Source organism: Histomonas meleagridis (assembly GCF_020186115.1).
Source record: "Histomonas meleagridis strain 2922-C6/04-10x chromosome Unknown contig_23, whole genome shotgun sequence".
NCBI classification, from domain to species: domain Eukaryota; phylum Parabasalia; order Tritrichomonadida; family Dientamoebidae; genus Histomonas; species Histomonas meleagridis.
Genome location: NW_027150820.1, coordinates 156,658 through 174,912, shown reverse-complemented (window position 1 = coordinate 174,912; position 18,255 = coordinate 156,658). Strand labels below are relative to the sequence as shown.

Sequence of the window (18,255 nt, the reverse complement as noted above, 5' to 3'; positions counted from 1 at the left end):
ATTTTATAAGTTTGAAAATTTAATTTTAAGAATCCAACAGCGCTTGCATCGTTTTTTCGTTTCTAGAAGATGTTGTTAATATGTTTATTAATATTTTATATTATATATTAAATATATATTACATGTATTAATTGAAACATATTTTTAGGTGTATGTTACTCTATTTTATATTCAGAGAATTAAAATATCCTCATTTTATTTTTTTTTTCCTGTTAATTTCTACTATTAGAACACAATACGTCAAATCACAAATTCTAACAAATTTTCGGTGATAACATATTTTCTCTATCGAACTGTGTGTTATTTTTACTTGTTTTACTCTTTGCATTAATTCTAGGATCATATGCTGACCCAGATTCCATTAATTGTAAACGGTATTTATTCAATTATGTGGAGATGAATAGGTTGCCAGATTACCATTTTAATGTTATGAAGAAATCTTCTAAAAATTGTTAAGTTGACACTATTCTTTCAATGAAAAAAATAAGTTCAAAATACTCTATCCCTGTATCGGTTCCAAATCATCTTTAATCTCAACGAAAAAAATTTCGATCAATCAGTTCAAGCAACAATTAATTTGTTTGTAGATAGGCTGCCATATACATTTAACTATCTTGTTTCTAGACTTATCTATTCAGCTTTTGTTTCTCAATCAAATAAAGAAAATATATATATTAAATATTTATTAACTTTAAAAGAAAAAGAAGATGAAAAAGATAAAAACAAAAGTGAAACTAATCTTGTTCAAATCTTTTGTGAATATTTACTGAAAATAGAAAAGCAAGAATCATATTTCCTTCTTGAAAAGATGATCGAAGAAGAAATAATTGAACCATCTTCAGTGATGAACATGAGCACATTATATTTTTCTCAATATAAAACAAAAGAAGAAATAAATGATTTGAAGAACAAACATCCAGAACCACAATTCTTTGAAAAATTCACCTCAGCACTTGATGAATTATCAAAAGATAATTGGAAACTTCATATGCAATATGTAAAAGAAGGAGTTAATCCATTAGAAATTGCGAAAGTACTTCGAAATGATAATTTAGAAAAGCTTCAAGAAATATCATCACATAATGAATTTGACTTTAATCAAATAATTGAGCCATCACTTTATGAAAGATGTTCATTTATTAATACTGAAAATGTTTCATTAATTGATTATTGTGCATTTTTTGGTTCGATTAAATGTTTTAAATATTTGTTTTTAAATAATTCAGATATAAAAAATACATCTAAATATGCAATTGCAGGTGGAAATGAAGAAATTTTTCATTTATGTGAACAAAATCATTCATCATTTACAGAAGCATATGAAATAGCGATAGAATTTCATCGAAATGAAATTTTTTGTTATCTTTATGAAAATAAAATTGGAAAATTTTCATCTTCAAACTCTTCTTTTACAAATTCGAATTCCAATATCAAAAGTCAAGATACATGTAATTTAAGTGAAGAAAATTTAACATATCTCGGGAAAAAATGTGTAGAATTTGATAATTATGAAATCTTAATGTTTTTAGATATAGAAGGAATGATAATGAATAATGAAATTATAAAAGAAATAGTAACAAAAGGAAATACATTCATAATAGAAAGTGACATAGAAAGTCAGCAAATTCCAAAAACAATTTTACCATATTCAGTTAAAACTGGAAATATAGAAATAGTAAAATTACTTTTAGATAAAGGAATTAATGTTAATGCAAAAACTGTTTATTTAAATGATTTATAATATGTTTTAATAATTTGGAATATGTTTTAATAATTTGAAATGTTTTTTAATAATTTTTAATATGTTTTAATAATTTTTAATATGTTTTAATAATTTGAAACAGCACTTCATATAGCAGTTAAAAATAATAATATAGAAATAATAAAATTACTTTTAGATAAAGAAGGAATTAATGTTAATGCAAAAAATATTCATTTGAATAATTTGTAATATGTTTTAATAATTTGAAATATGTTTTAATAATTTGTAATATGTTTTAATAATTTTATATATGTTTTAATAATTTAAAATATGTTTTAATAATTTGAAATATATTTTAATAATTTTATATATGTTTTAATAATTTGAAATATATTTTAATAATTTTATATATGTTTTAATAATTTGAAACAGCCCTTCATATAGCAGTTAGAAATAATAATATAGAAATAGTAAAATTACTTTTAGATAAAGAAGGAATCGATGTTAATGCAAAAAACTATTCATTTGAATAATTTGACATATGTTTTACTAATTTGAAACAGCACTTTATATGGCAGTTAAAAATAATAACATAGAAATAGTAAAATTGCTTTTAAATAAAGAAGGAATTGATGTTAATACAAAAAATATTCATTTGAATAATTTGGAATATGTTTTAATAATTTTATATATGTTTTAATAATTTGTAATATGTTTTAATAATTTTATATATGTTTTAATAATTTAAAATATGTTTTAATAATTTGTAACAGCACTTTATATGGCAGTTAAAAATAATAACATAGAAATAGTAAAATTGCTTTTAAATAAAGAAGGAATTGATGTTAATACAAAAAATATTCATTTGAATAATTTGGAATATGTTTTAATAATTTTATATATGTTTTAATAATTTTATATATGTTTTAATAATTTTATATATGTTTTAATAATTTTTAATATGTTTTAATAATTTGTAACAGCACTTTATATTGCAGTTAAAAATAATAACATAGAAATAGTAAAATTACTTTTAGATAAAGGAATTGATGTTAATGCAAAATATATTCATTTGAATAATTTGGAATATGTTTTAATAATTTAGAATATGTTTTAATCATTTGAAACAGCACTTCATGTAGCAGTTAAAAATAATAATATAGAAATAGTAAAATTACTTTTAGATAAAGAAGGAATTGATGTTAATGCAATAAATATTCATTTTAATAATTTTATATATGTTTTAATAATTAGAAATATGTTTTAATAATTTGGAATATGTTTTAATAATTTGGAACAACACTTCATATAGCAGTTAGAAAGAATAATATAGAAATAGTAAAATTACTTTTAGATATAAAAGGAATTGATGTTAATGCAAAAAATATTTATATTAATAATTTTATATATGTTTTAATAATTTTATATATGTTTTAATAATTTAGAATATGTTTTAATAATTTGAAACAGCAATTGCAATTGCTAAACAGTTGGGTTTTAGAGAAATAAAACAATTACTTAGTGAAAAAGGTGCCATTTAGTTTAGACTTTGGTAAGTGTTCTACTAATTTTTTGATAACTTTCACGATTCCCACTTATCAGAACTGGTGACTAGTGGTTTATCTTTTTTAGATTTTAGCAAAATTAAAATATCTCTTAATTGAAAGTTGATGTTACTCCAAAATAGGTGTATATTTAAATTATTTTTATATGAAAAATTTATATTTTCCCAGAACTATTGAGTTGAGAATCAATGATTATTCTGAGAAGAAGATTTTTTAAACTTGCAATGTACCATCCAAAACATATAAACCACAGAAAAATAAAAACTAAAATATATTTTTGCATCGATCATTGAATGATATTGTTAATTAGAATAATGAGAATTTGCTAAATTTAGATAGATAAATTTATCATAACTAATAATTCATAAAAGTATGAATTTATTTTTTTCTCAATTAGTTTTGAGATCATTTTATATGTTCAATCAGTTAGAAGTCAAATTTGAATGAGTGGACGAATAAAAATCACTCAATCAGCTCATATCGTTCTCGGAATTGTATACAATTTCAGAATAAAGCCAGCTAGACACTGTGGGATTGACTCATATTCGGAGAAATAGAAAAATCGACATCATTACATATAATGTCAAATAAGTTGAAAAATGTAATATATTTAAAATTTTAAGGCACATGAGTTTTATGAGATATAAAAAATTGATAAGTGTAACCCAATCTTGTTATTGAACAATCATTTGCTAATAAAATTTGTTCATAAAATTATAAAATCAGATTGAACATTTTGCTGAAATACATCAGATAAATTCAATAATCATAAATCGTTTTTATCAGAAAAAATTGTATCGTTTGTACGAGAAGTTTTCAAAAATATGTATACATACAGAAATTTTTTCATTGACATAAATTATTAGTCAGGTTAAATAAGTAGATCATTAAGGTAATACGTAAATTATCATATCATAAGTTTTTTTTTGTTAAATTTATCAATAAATTAATTTCAAATATATCAAAATTTGATATGATGATATGAAACCGAAAACAAAAAACGCTTAAATGAACAAATTTTAACAATTTTATTTTGTAACAAACCAAGGATCACAGTTAAATGGTACCATTGCATCACAATGATAGATAAAAATAAAGCATAGAAATCCAGAACACTTTTCGGATATTAATAACGTATTTCCTGATAAAAAAGTAAAAATTTGATAATATTTACCATCATTCAAATTTGCTTCTATCGTCACGTATCGTCGTTGTCATCGTTCAATGTAAACTATGCAAAAGTCAATTCTTGTCACTCTTCGGAATGAAAGAATAAATTTATCTCGTGCTAATCATGATATTATAAGTAGTTGTTTATTAATCACAGATGCAACTATGTATATATTATATATCCATAATATCAAAATCGTGGGTTGATCGCTATATACGATGGGTGGAAATCGATAGTTGGGTTTAATATATAGTATTAATTAATTGATATGTATGCATATCATATTTTTACAATAACAAACTACTTAGAGACATGTCCAAAAAACATACCCACAAAAATCAGGTGAAATATTGACTATTATAAAAAAGGTATTAAAAATTTTATCTTTTTGCAAACAATTCCCTATGATGATGAGAATTCATTTATGTCATTGCACAAAGATTATTATAATTGTAGTCGGATTTGATTTTATATGGCCTTATTCGACAAGATATGAAAGTCACCGCGTTTTATTTCACCTCAAAGAATCTGAGTTATTTCAATGGATTATATGTTTTCAGAGCAGATTTTGAGATTCATTTTTCTGATTTCAATACTCTCTCAAACCCATAATTACGATAAGTATTAAATTTGATTTTACAACTCAAGCAGCCTCACATAAAACACACCTTCAAAATGGGGGTTGATCACACAGCGAAGCAGCAGAAACAAATAGCATTCAATATTCTTCTAGCGTCTGTGATATTGTTTGTATTGCTTACTTTCATCCGTTGTATAATTTACTGTTTCCGTCCGATACTCGGAAAAATAAATTTTCAACATCAAATGATGTATATCTTTGCTTCTCAACAGAACACTAGTTTGAGTTATATGTCAAATCAAAAGATAAGTAGCAAAACAATTAAAATCTCATTTCTCGATTCTTGCCAAACCCAAAAATTCAACAAATCATTACATATTTATAATAACTTACTTTCGTGTAATTTATATAATATAAAGTATGTATTTGAAAAGCCACAAAAATTAATTTATAAAGCTCAAAATTACTCTTTTTCTTATACTCAACCACATACATACTCCAAATCTCTACAATATATTAAGGATGAATCGGATAATTTTCGTTTAAATTTCTTACAGCTCAATCTTTATTCACATGTTTTATATAATAGAAAAAGAATATTTTCAACTAATACTTTGAATATATTTATCATTATAGTGATTTCATTTAAAATCAATAATTTTTATCATCAATATAAAAAGAAAAATAAAGGAAATATTTCATTTTTAATTTTAATATTTTTCATTAATACATTACAAACATTTGATAATTCAACAAAAACACTTACAATAACACAAACTAGTGAATTTACAGATGAATATCAAAATGTTACTGAACATGTTATAATTGATGGTGTTGAAGAAATTAAAGAAAAAGCATTCTATGAATGGACTAAATTATTATCAGTACATATTGGAGATTCAGTCAAAACAATTTTAGAAGAAGCATTTTGCTCGTGTTATAATTTAAGAATCATCGAAAATGGAATAAATTTGGAAACAATATCAGAAAGTGCATTTGATTCATGTTATGAATTAGAAAACATTGAATTAGGATCGAAATTGAAAACAATATCTGAATGTGCATTCAGTGCATGCAATTCATTAATCAATATCACGATACCGAAATCAATTACAACATTTGGAGATAGTGTATTTCTCACATGTGAAAATCTTGAAACAGTAATTTTTGAAGAAGGATTAACGATAATTGGAAATCTTATGTTTCAAAGTTGTACTAAATTAAAATATGTCAACATTCCAAGTTCTATATCATCAATAGGAACAAATCCATTTAATAAATGTGAAAATCTTCAATATATTCAAATTTCAGAAGGAAATTTACATTTTAGTGATTATTATGAAGATGGAGTTTTATATGATAAAAATATAACGAAATTAATATCATATCCGATTGGAAATTTATCAAAAACATTTCATATTCCAACATCAATCATTTCTATTGAAGGGTATTCATTTGAATTATGTATTCATATTGAAACTATTTTCATTGGTAAAAATGTTGAATTAATTGATATTTATGCATTTAGATTATGTTCATCACTTAAATGTATTTATTATTATGGAGACACACCACCAACTATACCAGCAAATCCATTTCATGATCCATTTGATAAAGTTTTAGCCACGACAGTTATGACACAGGAAACATATTCAAGTGATACATTTGCATATTTAAATGTTATGAAAGGGACAAAGAATGAAGAGTGTCTTCCTTGGCCCACACAAACATTTTCTAAATCGAATCCATTTACAAATTCTAAATCATTTACACAAACAAATTCATTTACAGAAAGTAACACATATACACAATCAAATACATTCACTAAATCAAATACATATACTAATTCTAATGCATTTCCACAAAGTAACTCTTATACACATTCAAATACATTAATTAATTCGAATGGATTCACTAAATCAAATACATTTACTAATTCTAATTCACTAACACAATCATTTTCATTTACTAATTCACTACCAAATGATATAACATTTTCGCATTCTTTTGTTTTAAAAAATTCATTTTCTGTCACCCAAACTATTTCTGCTTACACAATACATATTGTTAATACTATAGTATTTACATGCATTAATTCTCTATGTAATTATTATCAAACAAACATTATTTCATATGAGTACACAGTTATTTATCGTACTTCTCTTTATCATTTTTATTCTAATTTCTATATAATGATTGAACTTAATTTTGAAAATAATAAATCTCTAACTCCTAATGCAGTAATTGGAATTATCTGTGGCGTAATTGCATCTGTTTTACTTATAATAGGAATTATTTATTTCGTAATTAAACATAGAAAAATTGCTAAAACGAATTCATATTCGAATAAAGAGCAAACAACATCAGCTGATATAAAATTTGAAGAATTTAATCAAGATATAGGCGAAAATATTATTCAAGATAAAGACCAATGGCTTTGATTAAGTATTATATGAAATGTTTTGTGCTTATAATTATAATTACAAATATATATTATAAATATATATTTTATTTATATCAATTTAGATTTAAATGAAAATAAAAATATCAAATTTAAAGAAATTTTGGGAAAGAAAAATCATAATATATTCAAAGAATGATTAAATAATTCGTTATTAGAATGATTTAAAGTTTTATTTTGCGCCTTGATGTGAAAGAATAAATTTATTGACCTTCGGAAATTCATTTTGTCTTTGATGGAAATATATTTAATTTTGCTTTGTTTATGAATATATATTAATATCTTAATAATTTGAAGATAACTAAAAGATTTCACATTGATCACTAATTGTTTGTTCAAGATTATCTGATAAGCAATTGCATTTATACCGATGACAATTAACATGATTTGAGAAATATCTTTGCTTCCGATCATTTGTTTGGAACAGGAAATATTCAATATTTGTATTCTATAATCGCATAGAATTATTTGAGTGAAACACCATAATTTTTGTAGAAATAACCAACCTCTTCAGATAAGTCAAAATCAAAATTTAAAAAAAGTCAAAATAATATATTCACCAAGAAATTATATATGGAAACATTTTCTGGTAATTAAGATCAGCTATCGGAATTAGTAAGAATTTTCATAAACACTATAAACATTACAACATATGATAATTTTACTTTAACATTTAAGCATATTTGAAAGCATTATTCCCTCTTTTCCAATGGAAACACAACAAATTTAACGTGTCATATGAATTGTGTCAAAATTAAAAATTAAAAAAGAAATCATTTTTTAGTCTGTAAATGCTCTGAATCTATCTTCGATTTCGTTGTACAATTGCTTATAGTGGTCGACACATTTCTCTTCTCCGTCTTTAGGATCCACGAATTTCATTTGGATCAACTTTTGTATCTGTGGTGTCAAGAAGTTCGCTATTGATTCGTATGTCACTCTTTTCTCTCCTGACGCCGCCTCATTGAGTTCGTGTTTCGCCAAGTCATAGAAGTGCAGCATGTTCTTCAGCATCCAGAATGTCTTCCACATCGGCGACACCTTATCGTACGGCGTGTAGCTGTTTTGCTGCAAGAAGTCCTCTCGAATCATTCTCGCGACTTCCAGTGTCAACTTGTCGGGTTCCGCCAACGAGTCCTTGCCGACCAATTGCACAATTTCCTGCAGTTCTTGTTCCTCCTGAAGCAGTTGTCTCACTTCAGTTCTCAATGATGGGAAATCGGGATCAAACGACACGAAGTATGGCCTCAACACGTCGTCGTACTTCGAATATGATAATGTCCACGAGACAGAAGGGAAGTGTTTCCTTTGCGCAAGCTTCTTATCGAGTCCCCAGAACACTTGCACGACTTGCAATGTGGCTGTGGTCACTGGATCGCCGGCGATATCACCGCCAGGTGGAGACACAGCGCCGACAACAGTAACTGATCCTTCGCGTCCAGGGTTACCGATTGTGCGCACTTTGCCTGCGCGTTCGTAAAATGAGTCCAAACGAGCGCCTAAGTACGCAGGGAAGCCCGAGTCTGCAGGCATTTCGGCCAAACGACCGGAGATTTCACGTAACGCTTCGGCCCAACGCGATGAAGAGTCCGCGAGCATTGTCATGTTGTAGCCCATATCTCTGTAGTATTCGGCTAATGTGATGCCGGTGTAGATGGAGGCTTCACGAGCAGCAACGGGCATGTTCGACGTGTTCGCAACAAGACACGTGCGGTCCATAATTGGATGCTCAACGCCATTAAGTTCACAGGTGAGTTCGGGGAACTCCATAAGTACTTCGGCCATTTCGTTTCCGCGTTCGCCGCATCCGACATAGATAATGCCATTGGAGTTGGAGTATTTGGATAACGCTTGTGAAATAACAGTTTTACCACATCCAAATGACTCTGCAAGCCATTTAAGTGTTCCATGTGCTTTGGGTGGTAACATAATCTGATGACGAATTAATGACGTTTCTTGTACATAACCTACGATGTCACCGCCTGTCAATGGATCGCCGACTTTGAGTTTGTCGTTTGGCACAAATGGCCATTGACGATCCATATTTAAAGCAACAGCATCAACACCACGTGGAATGAAAACGCTGCCGCTCTTTTCACTGATATCTTTGAGTGGGCGTTGAATACCATCATAAATATTTGTCATAAGACCTGGGCCTAATAAAACAGAAAGTGGCTTTCCAGTACCTGTAACTGGATCACCAACAGTAAGACCTGATGTTTCTTCGTATACCTGAATTGTAGCTGTATCATGTTCTAATTGAATGATTTCACCAACTAATTTTTCTTTACCGACACGAACTAATTCATACATTGCAGCACCTGTCATCTTTTCAGCAATAACGACAGGTCCACTAATGGAATAAATTGATCCGCAAAGCTGTTCTTGGCGATTTGCTTCTACTGTTGTGAACATTAATTTTGAAGTTTTCTATCGGCAGAAGTTATTATCGTCAAAAAGTTGTTACGAAATGTTATGTGAAAAATATTAATGATCGATCAAAGAAATGTTATATGAAAAAAATAATGGGTTTTGATTGACATTGGACGTTGTAAATCCAAACGCCCTCTCAAAAAGTCATATGAATAGAAATTTATAATTATGAGCAAACAAGAAAAGGCGGAAAAACAGCGACAGAATGTTATAGAGGAAATTATTCAAACGGAGGAAAAGTACAATGGAAACTTACATGAAATTAGCACAGTTGTATGTGATCCATTAGATAATTTATTCAAAGAAGGTAAAATGACTATTCCCAAAAAAATCAACAAACTTTTTACTCGGCTTTCCCAAATCAAAAATGCGAGCGATTCTTTATTACACCGTTTAGTTGAATTTAAAGAATCAAAAGATCCAAACAGATCAATAGGTAATTGTTTTGATGATTTTTCACAGCACATTGATATCTACTTCAAATACATTCGTGGCTACCACAAATACAATTTAGTTTTAATTGATGAGCGTAAGAAGAACACTCCATTTGATCATTTTCTTATCGATTGTGAAACTCAACTTCGCGACACAGTTGATGCTTACCTTATTATGCCCGTTCAACGCCCTCCGCGTTACCGCCTTCTGCTTCAAGCGCTTCTCCAGACGACGCCCGAAGGCACCGACGAGGAAGTGATAAAAAGTGCCGTCCAAAAAGTGTCGGATGAAATCGCCAAAATCGATGACCAAATCTCTGCTCTTGATGAAGCCGTTAAGATGGGAGAACTCCAGTCGCATTTCCATGACTTTGATTTCTTTGTCTTAGGTCGACGACTTCTATGTGATAGTGAAGTCCGTAAATTTTCACGCAAGCGAACTAATGTACGTCATCTGATTCTTTTTAGCGATTTGTTATTAGTAGCAGAGCCCGGATTGTTACCACAAAGTCTTAAAGTTAACAAAGTTTATCCGAGCGGAGAATATCTTATTGCAAATGTCATTGATAATGGTCCATTTTCAAATGCAATTGACGTACGCCAAAAGGATAAAAGTTTTAGATGTAATTTGCCCGACTTAAAAACAAAGAATTTATTCATTGATGGATTTAAACGAATGTTGGAAATGAACAAAATAGAACAAAACCAACTCGAAATGAAAGGCTTTTCGCCCGTATGGATCCCAGATGACCAAGCACCACTTTGCATGCATTGCAAATCGAAGTTTACATTCATCAATCGAAGACACCACTGCAGATTCTGTGGCGACTGCATCTGTAAGAACTGTTTCAACAATGAAATTGAACTCCCGGGGATTTCAAAGCAGCCAAAGAAAGTATGTCCAAAATGTTTCTCACATATTACCGATTTGCTGAACGCAGAAAATCGTGGAATTGGGTGCGGTGTTTGCGGATTTTATGAAAACGGAGAAAGCGAACTGGGTGGCGCAAACACGTCAGACCAAGTAAGCCTCTGAATAATCTATCGGCCGGTTTATGCTAACGAATTTTTTGTGACCGTTTTTATCGTTTGTGAATAGTTTATAAAGTGATTGTCGGTCGCATTTAAGAAATAAATATCATAATCTTTTTACGTTTATTTTGTTCACATATTCATTTTCTAATGTTTAAATATGTCAAAACTTATTACGCACATTTGAATATGGTTTGGAAAAGATTTAAATCAAGTGAATGAGAATAAAATGGGGAAATTATTGGTGGCTACGAAGTCGCCGTACAATTGATGAAAGAAATTGCTGGAATTGAAATAATGACACAAGGTAGATTGAAGTCAATTGCAGAAAAAAGGGAATTGAGTATAAGACACTGGAGACTTGGATGGTGTAGCTCAAATTAAATCCCAAAGGAGTTCCTAGTAAAATTGAAAAAGGAAAGGTTTGCAGCAAACCTTGAAATTGGCAGATGGATGGCCGCCGCTAGATAGGCGGATTTTTGGCATATTAAAATCCCCAGCATATTCAATGTTTGATCTAAAAATAGTACAGGAAAATTTAGAAGATTATGACATCGTTGATGCAATCTGTGTACACTCTTACAACGCTGGTCTCAGATAGCAGAACAAGATATAATTAACTGGAAAGATCTATAAAAATCAATTTTTATGAAATATTTTTCTTCTTATACACTTTTTGAATAAAGCATTCAATTTTTGAGAACCTGTTTTTTAATCTTTTTTAAAATGAGTTTAAAACCTTCTTAAATAAATATGGATTTCATAAACTTAAGCAAATTTTCAACAGAATGAACCTATTTTCATCATAAAATATTAAGTAGATGTAAAAAACTCAAAAATAAAAATGCAAACGATTTTTTCTTCCAATTTTTTGTCAAATGCTTTAAAGCAAAACAGATTTTTCTGAATCGTTCTCATATCGAATAATGCAATTTAATTTATGATGCATAAAAAGATATTTGAGTTTCAAAAATTGATAATTATGACCTTCGAATTATTTGCTAAGACGAATAATATAAGGAGACATTTTATTGAGGAAATTAACGAATACAAAAAATTAAATAATTGGTTCATTCAATTAAATAATAATTATGTGTTGATTTATTAAGCATAATAATGTTAAATATTTGATTTATTAGGCGGAATGTGTGGACGGATTGTTCCAAACAAAATGCATGAGTTTTTGATTCTTTTCTTTTGTTGTTCTTTTTGTTTCAATTTTCTCTTCTGAATATGTTCTGCTATTTCATTCAGCTAAACAAAAGTAACCATTTGAAATCATCATACATGGGGGTGCCGCTGTTTGTCCATTTTTATCTTTTATATTTCTATCAATTCCTGATTTAATAAGGATTTCAGCAACATCTGGATCATTACACGTGAAAAGTGCTGTTTGTCCATTATTATCTTAAATAATATTTTTTTCCTTATGAAAAATTATAAAACAAATTGCTTACATCAAAATCACAAGTACATAATGAGGTGAGTAATGTTTTAACCAATTATAGCTCGTACATTATCTCAAATGATGATTTAGAATCAGATTATTGTATAAATTCCAATAAATCTTCGACAAAAATGCGGAGCGATCGTGGGCGTGATCGATATAATTAAAGCTATACTTGATTTCATGCTTGAGATTCAAATGATGTAAACGAACTCAGTAATTTCGCGTATACAAAAAGCTGAAATATATGTTTGGGAGTAAAGAAAGACAAATCTCTAAGTGAATTAAAAATTACAGTTTCTAGAAAACCTAATTGAATTCTCATTTTAGATAAAAAATGACTTATTGGTGAAGTATGAAAAATGATGTTGGCTAGAATTAAAGTCTTTGCTTTGGGATTTTTTGGCATTGAATAAAAATGGGTTAACGTCTTTAATAGAAAAAATTTCGTGTCGATCAAAATAAATTCAAATATTTCATTTAAAATGGTTGTGTTGGGGTACTCCAATTGCAAACACCACTATATCGATAGCACCGATAGAGATAAATTTGAAAATCTCGAAATAACCGTTAAATATTCAATATAAATGTGTTTTGGCGGTTATCACCGAAAATTATCAAAAATTTCAATTGAAACGATCAGTTCCATTTTATCAAATGGATCAGAGAAGCTTCCAAATCAAGATGCAAGGTAAATCTCTCGAAAGAGAAGCCAAAAGACTTCAGAAAGAGGCATTAAAGGAAAGAAAGAAGGCAAAGGCTGAACTTAAAAAAGGAAATAGAGCAACAGCAAATCTTTATGCACAAAATGCTGTTCGTTTCGAACAACAAGCAACACAACTTCTTCAAAGCTGCGCAACAACACAAGGTTTTGCAACAGATATGCGTAATGCCCAAGTTTCAGCAGATATGGCAAGAACAATGAACAGAGCAACAACAGGAATGGAAAAATGCAGCAAGGCTGTTAACCTTGAGAAAATTTCCGCAAACCGTAACAAGATGGATGGATTAAAGGCAAAAATGGGTGCTGCAAATGATTTGATGAACAATACAGAAGGCGAAATGGAGCTTAATGCTGGTGCAGAAGACCTTCTTGCTGCTCTTGAAGCAGAAAATAATGAAGATGCTATGTTACAAATGGCTGACATCCCAACCGGAATTCCATCAATGGGTGAAACGCAAGCCACTGGCAATAAGTTAGGGTATTAAATAAACACCAGGCAATAATTTCCTTCTTTATAATAAAAAATAATTATAATTATAATTTCTCCTACGGAAATTTTACTTTCAATTTTTTGAAATCAATGTATTTCCTTTGATTTGAGTTTCCTTTTTTATAAATGAAATTGAATGTTTGGTAAAAATTAATAATTGAACCAAATATTTTTTATAATAGATTTCACTTACAAGCATTCTCTTGTTAAGCTATAGTTCATTCGAATTTAGTTAAAATAATGGTCAAAATGAATGTAAAAATGTGTTTCTCCATGATAACGAAAAGTGGTCAATTTGCGTATTTAACAAGGTTCGTTCGATTCAAAAGTGACAACAAATGGCTGCTCAGCAACTCCCACTCTCTTCCCTTTCAGTTGATCAACTCATGATGTTAAAAAGTCAACTCGAAGGAGACCTTGATAAACTCACACAACAGATCAAAATGACCAATGAATCTGTTCGTAACTCTCAAAATGCAAAAGAAGCACTTGCGGCATTCAATGCATCACAACCCGGAAAAGAAATGTTAGTCCCTATTACCGAATCTATGTATGTTCATGGAACTGTTCTTGAAACAAAGCGTCCAATCATTGAAATTGGTGCTGGATACTTTGCTGAGACATCAGTCGATAATGCGACACAATTCTTTAGCAGAAGGATTAGTAGGTTAAATGGACAACAAGAAAAATTAGCAGCACAATTTAAAGAGAAACAACAGCAATACCAAATTACGGTCCAAATTATCAATCAAAAGCTTAGCAGCTATCGCCAAACCCAAAAGGCTCCACAGTAAACATTGAATCCATATTTTTTTATATTTCAATTGATATATTTAATCTTTTTGTTTGTATACAATGAAGTGAAATATTACACTTCTTCATGAAAAAAGCAAAATGTAAAAGATCAATGCGAATGAAATTAACCATTCGAAAGAAAATCAAAACCATTTGCTTGTGTTTCATCAAAAATTGTTAAAATAAAACTTAATCCACAGATTACCCAAGTTTTAAAATTCTTTGAAAGTAATAAATCATGATCAAAACTTTTCCCTTCTACTTATTTCACAAATGTCATAGTGAACCGTCTTACTTATAACCAAATTAAATGAAAATGGGTTTCATACAGTAAAATTAAATACAATTCTATCAAGTTCAAATTTTTTTAAAATTTTAAAATTTTCTTTTTCTTTTAATAAGTTTATTGTTTTCATCTTCTTGCATGAGTGAAAAGTGACAAAACTGTAAAAAAAAGAAGTTTTTAATTTTGATTTTCTCCTAATGGAAATACAAAATGCTAAGAAAACAGAGTGGGAAATCATTAACCCAAGAGCACTATTCCCAATTGCTTATTTAACAAAGTTTCCAGAAAGACGATTTTTTCGACATTATGAAATTAATCTAACATTTCCAACAATTGCAATTTCGTTATCTATCATTGCTCTTACTCTTGATTTTTTAGTTTTCATTCCTTTAGTTGAAATATCAAAAAATATTCTAATAATAATAATTTTCTTTAATTTTTTTATGTTTTTATGGTCTTATCTTGCTGCTGTTCTTATGGATCCAGGATTTTTGCCATATAACTGGGATGAAACTCGACTATCTTGGTATCCTTGGGAAGAACAATTATCAGGAATTGCTATAGATGATGAACAATTTTCATATGTGTCAAATCATGCAAGACCAAAGGAAGCCTCATTTTCACATAAATCTGGTAGATTTGTAATCCGTGGTGATCATTTCTGTGGCTGGATTTCGAATTGGGTTGCAAAACGAAATCACAAACAATTTATTTTAATGTTATTTTGGGGTTCTATTTTTGTATTTTCATTGGTTTTACCACGTTTTTTTGTTCGAAGTGATGCACATTGCTTTTCTGAAATGCTTGAATCACTCGCAAACATTTTCATTATTTTTGAATGTTTTATAGCAACGTTTTTATTTGCGGGTTTTATTTCACAAATCATTGAAGGAATGTTTAATAATACAAAAATTAAAGAATATAAAAATCCGAAAAATAGCCGAAAAAAATGCGAATTTTCTTCATTGAGGGAAATATTTGGGAATTCGCCAATTTGTCTTTGGCTTATTCCTATACCAGCATTTGGTAAACATATAGAACTGACTCCTGACATAGAAACACTATTATAAATAAAAACTCATTAGCTTTAGATAAATCTTTTGATTCAGATTTCGTTGAATTTAGTCTAATTCAAAAATGTAAAAATTTGAAATTCAGATTTGTTCGAGAATACGATTTAACGACTAATCTTTTATTTCGAATTGATTTGGAAATAATGAAAAAATTAAAAATATATTATAAATTAATGGAGCAAACTTTTTGTAGATAATGGAAAAAAATCAAAAAAATAACTACCTAAATCACTTCTTCGGGAAAAAATTTTTTTTAAATGGAATAATAAACACATGTGATGGACATCACTGACAAAACACTTTAAAATCTCATTGCGTTGTAAACTTACCACAGAAATTTGTAAATGGAAAACTATTGTTTTGTGTGAAACTGCCGGGTTTTCCCATTCAATTTTCCCCCGGTTTTTCATAACCATAAATCGTTGACTATGAACGACGAAAAAAATAACCCTTATGATACCACTGTGAACTATGGGAACTATTACGATTATCAAAATCCAAACGACCCTTACCAAAAACCTGTCGATAATATGTATCAAGCGCCTGATCTTACGCCAGATTATAATGCTGACTATATTCCACCTTCATCACAAGATATTTCTAATGTAGACGATCCCAGTGAGCAACCGCGTAAGAAAAGGTTCATTCGTAGAGCTAATAATTTCATTCGCAAAAAATGGTATCGAAAATTAGGCTTTGGTTTTCTATGTCTCTTTGATGTTTATATGATTTTGGGCTTCTTTATTCCACTGATTATTTATGGCGTTGCCAAGGGAAAGCATCCTGTTCCCGATATTGATGTTACCATACCAATTCTTCATTGGGTTTTAATAGTTTTTGGTTCTCTTTTTGGTCTCTCAGTTATATTCCATGATCAAATGCACGGTATCGTTTTTGCCTTCTCCATATTTTTATTTTTAGTTGCATGGGTAATTAATTGTACCATTGCAAGTAGCACTGAAATTTACAATGCTGCAAACAAAATTTATACTCCTGAAACTTATGCTGATCTTACAAAGAAACTCACAGAGTCAAAACCATATGTCAGCATTCGAGTCACAGCCAAAAAAACAGTTGTTGTCAAGAAAAAAAACTCAAGAACCACTAAAGAAGTTTCGTGTGAATCCAAGAAAATAACAATTACTTCTGATGAATATGAAGACAACTCAACATTTCCTAACATAATTCTTGACAATGGAACCGAAGAAATATATTATATCAATTTCGATAAAAATATCAAATGGACATATGAAGCAAGCAGTTTAATAAATGAAGTAAAAAACAAATTATACAATGCAGTTAGAGCACAATACAAATCATCTGATTATTCGGATTGGAATTTGGAAGTAGCACATACAATTACGAATAACGTTGACGTTGTTGTGGTAACAAATAAAAAAGAGTTAAGTGGCGTGTTAAGTTATGGAGCTAAAATCGCATTGACTGTTTTATGGGCGCCTGCTATCTATTGCTATAATTTGGCAGCTTCAACAAATTATAAAATGGCAACGGTAACAAAATTAAATGCGGAACTACCAAAAACTTATTATAACTATGATTCTTATCTTTTGTATTGTTAAGATGGTATTACTCTCTTTTGACATTTAAACAATAAGTTAACTTTCGAATTTTTGTTTTTTCTGTGATAGTTCGGGTTTCGTTTCGCATTTCAAAAATTTGGATGTATCCAAAGCGAAAATGAATTCAAAGTTTCTCTATGCTCAGATATGTTTTTTCTGTAGAAAGTGTTTATTAATTAAAACAATTTAAAAGATAATTATCTCTGAAGATGGAGCAAATAGATTTTCATTGAATAGTTTATTTCTGATGTCATTCAATATTAAATGATTTACATTATTCTCCTTTTTGGTGAAAGAATTCCTTCTTTTTTGGCTATGTCCTTTGAGGAATTAGCAAAATCTTTCCTCAACCCAAATATATCTCAAAACGAAATCGCTAAAATTGCATTTGACATTCAAATAAAACTCAATGAACAAATTGAAGATAAAAATGTATTAAAATCTTTTTCTAAAGTTCTTATTAATATTCTGAAAAAATTAAT

At 29.0% G+C, this 18,255-nt stretch overlaps 5 protein-coding genes across 5 annotated transcripts; 4 read left to right on the top strand and 1 right to left on the bottom strand.

Moving 5' to 3' along the window:
- Window positions 1-8,259: 8,259 nt before the first annotated feature.
- On the bottom strand, window positions 8,260-9,894 carry GO595_003691 (V-type proton ATPase catalytic subunit A; the record flags this gene model as incomplete). Its single annotated transcript, XM_067916739.1, has 1 exon — window positions 8,260-9,894. One exon carries the CDS (start codon window positions 9,892-9,894, stop codon window positions 8,260-8,262), a length of 1,635 nt encoding a protein of 544 aa, XP_067775978.1.
- Window positions 9,895-10,080: 186 nt separating this feature from the next.
- On the top strand, window positions 10,081-11,382 carry GO595_003690 (FYVE zinc finger family protein; the record flags this gene model as incomplete). Its single annotated transcript, XM_067916738.1, has 1 exon — window positions 10,081-11,382. One exon carries the CDS (start codon window positions 10,081-10,083, stop codon window positions 11,380-11,382), a length of 1,302 nt encoding a protein of 433 aa, XP_067775977.1.
- Window positions 11,383-13,482: 2,100 nt separating this feature from the next.
- Window positions 13,483-14,034, top strand: GO595_003689 (charged multivesicular body protein 1; the record flags this gene model as incomplete). The annotated part of the gene is made up of 1 exon (XM_067916737.1): window positions 13,483-14,034. One exon carries the CDS (start codon window positions 13,483-13,485, stop codon window positions 14,032-14,034), a length of 552 nt encoding a protein of 183 aa, XP_067775976.1.
- Window positions 14,035-14,377: 343 nt separating this feature from the next.
- On the top strand, window positions 14,378-14,833 carry GO595_003688 (prefoldin subunit 5; the record flags this gene model as incomplete). Its single annotated transcript, XM_067916736.1, has 1 exon — window positions 14,378-14,833. The coding sequence occupies one exon, from the start codon at window positions 14,378-14,380 to the stop codon at window positions 14,831-14,833; it is 456 nt and encodes a 151-aa protein (XP_067775975.1).
- A 1,788-nt stretch (window positions 14,834-16,621) lies between these two features.
- Window positions 16,622-17,773, top strand: GO595_003687 (uncharacterized protein; the record flags this gene model as incomplete). Its single annotated transcript, XM_067916735.1, has 1 exon — window positions 16,622-17,773. The coding sequence occupies one exon, from the start codon at window positions 16,622-16,624 to the stop codon at window positions 17,771-17,773; it is 1,152 nt and encodes a 383-aa protein (XP_067775974.1).
- Window positions 17,774-18,255: the final 482 nt, after the last annotated feature.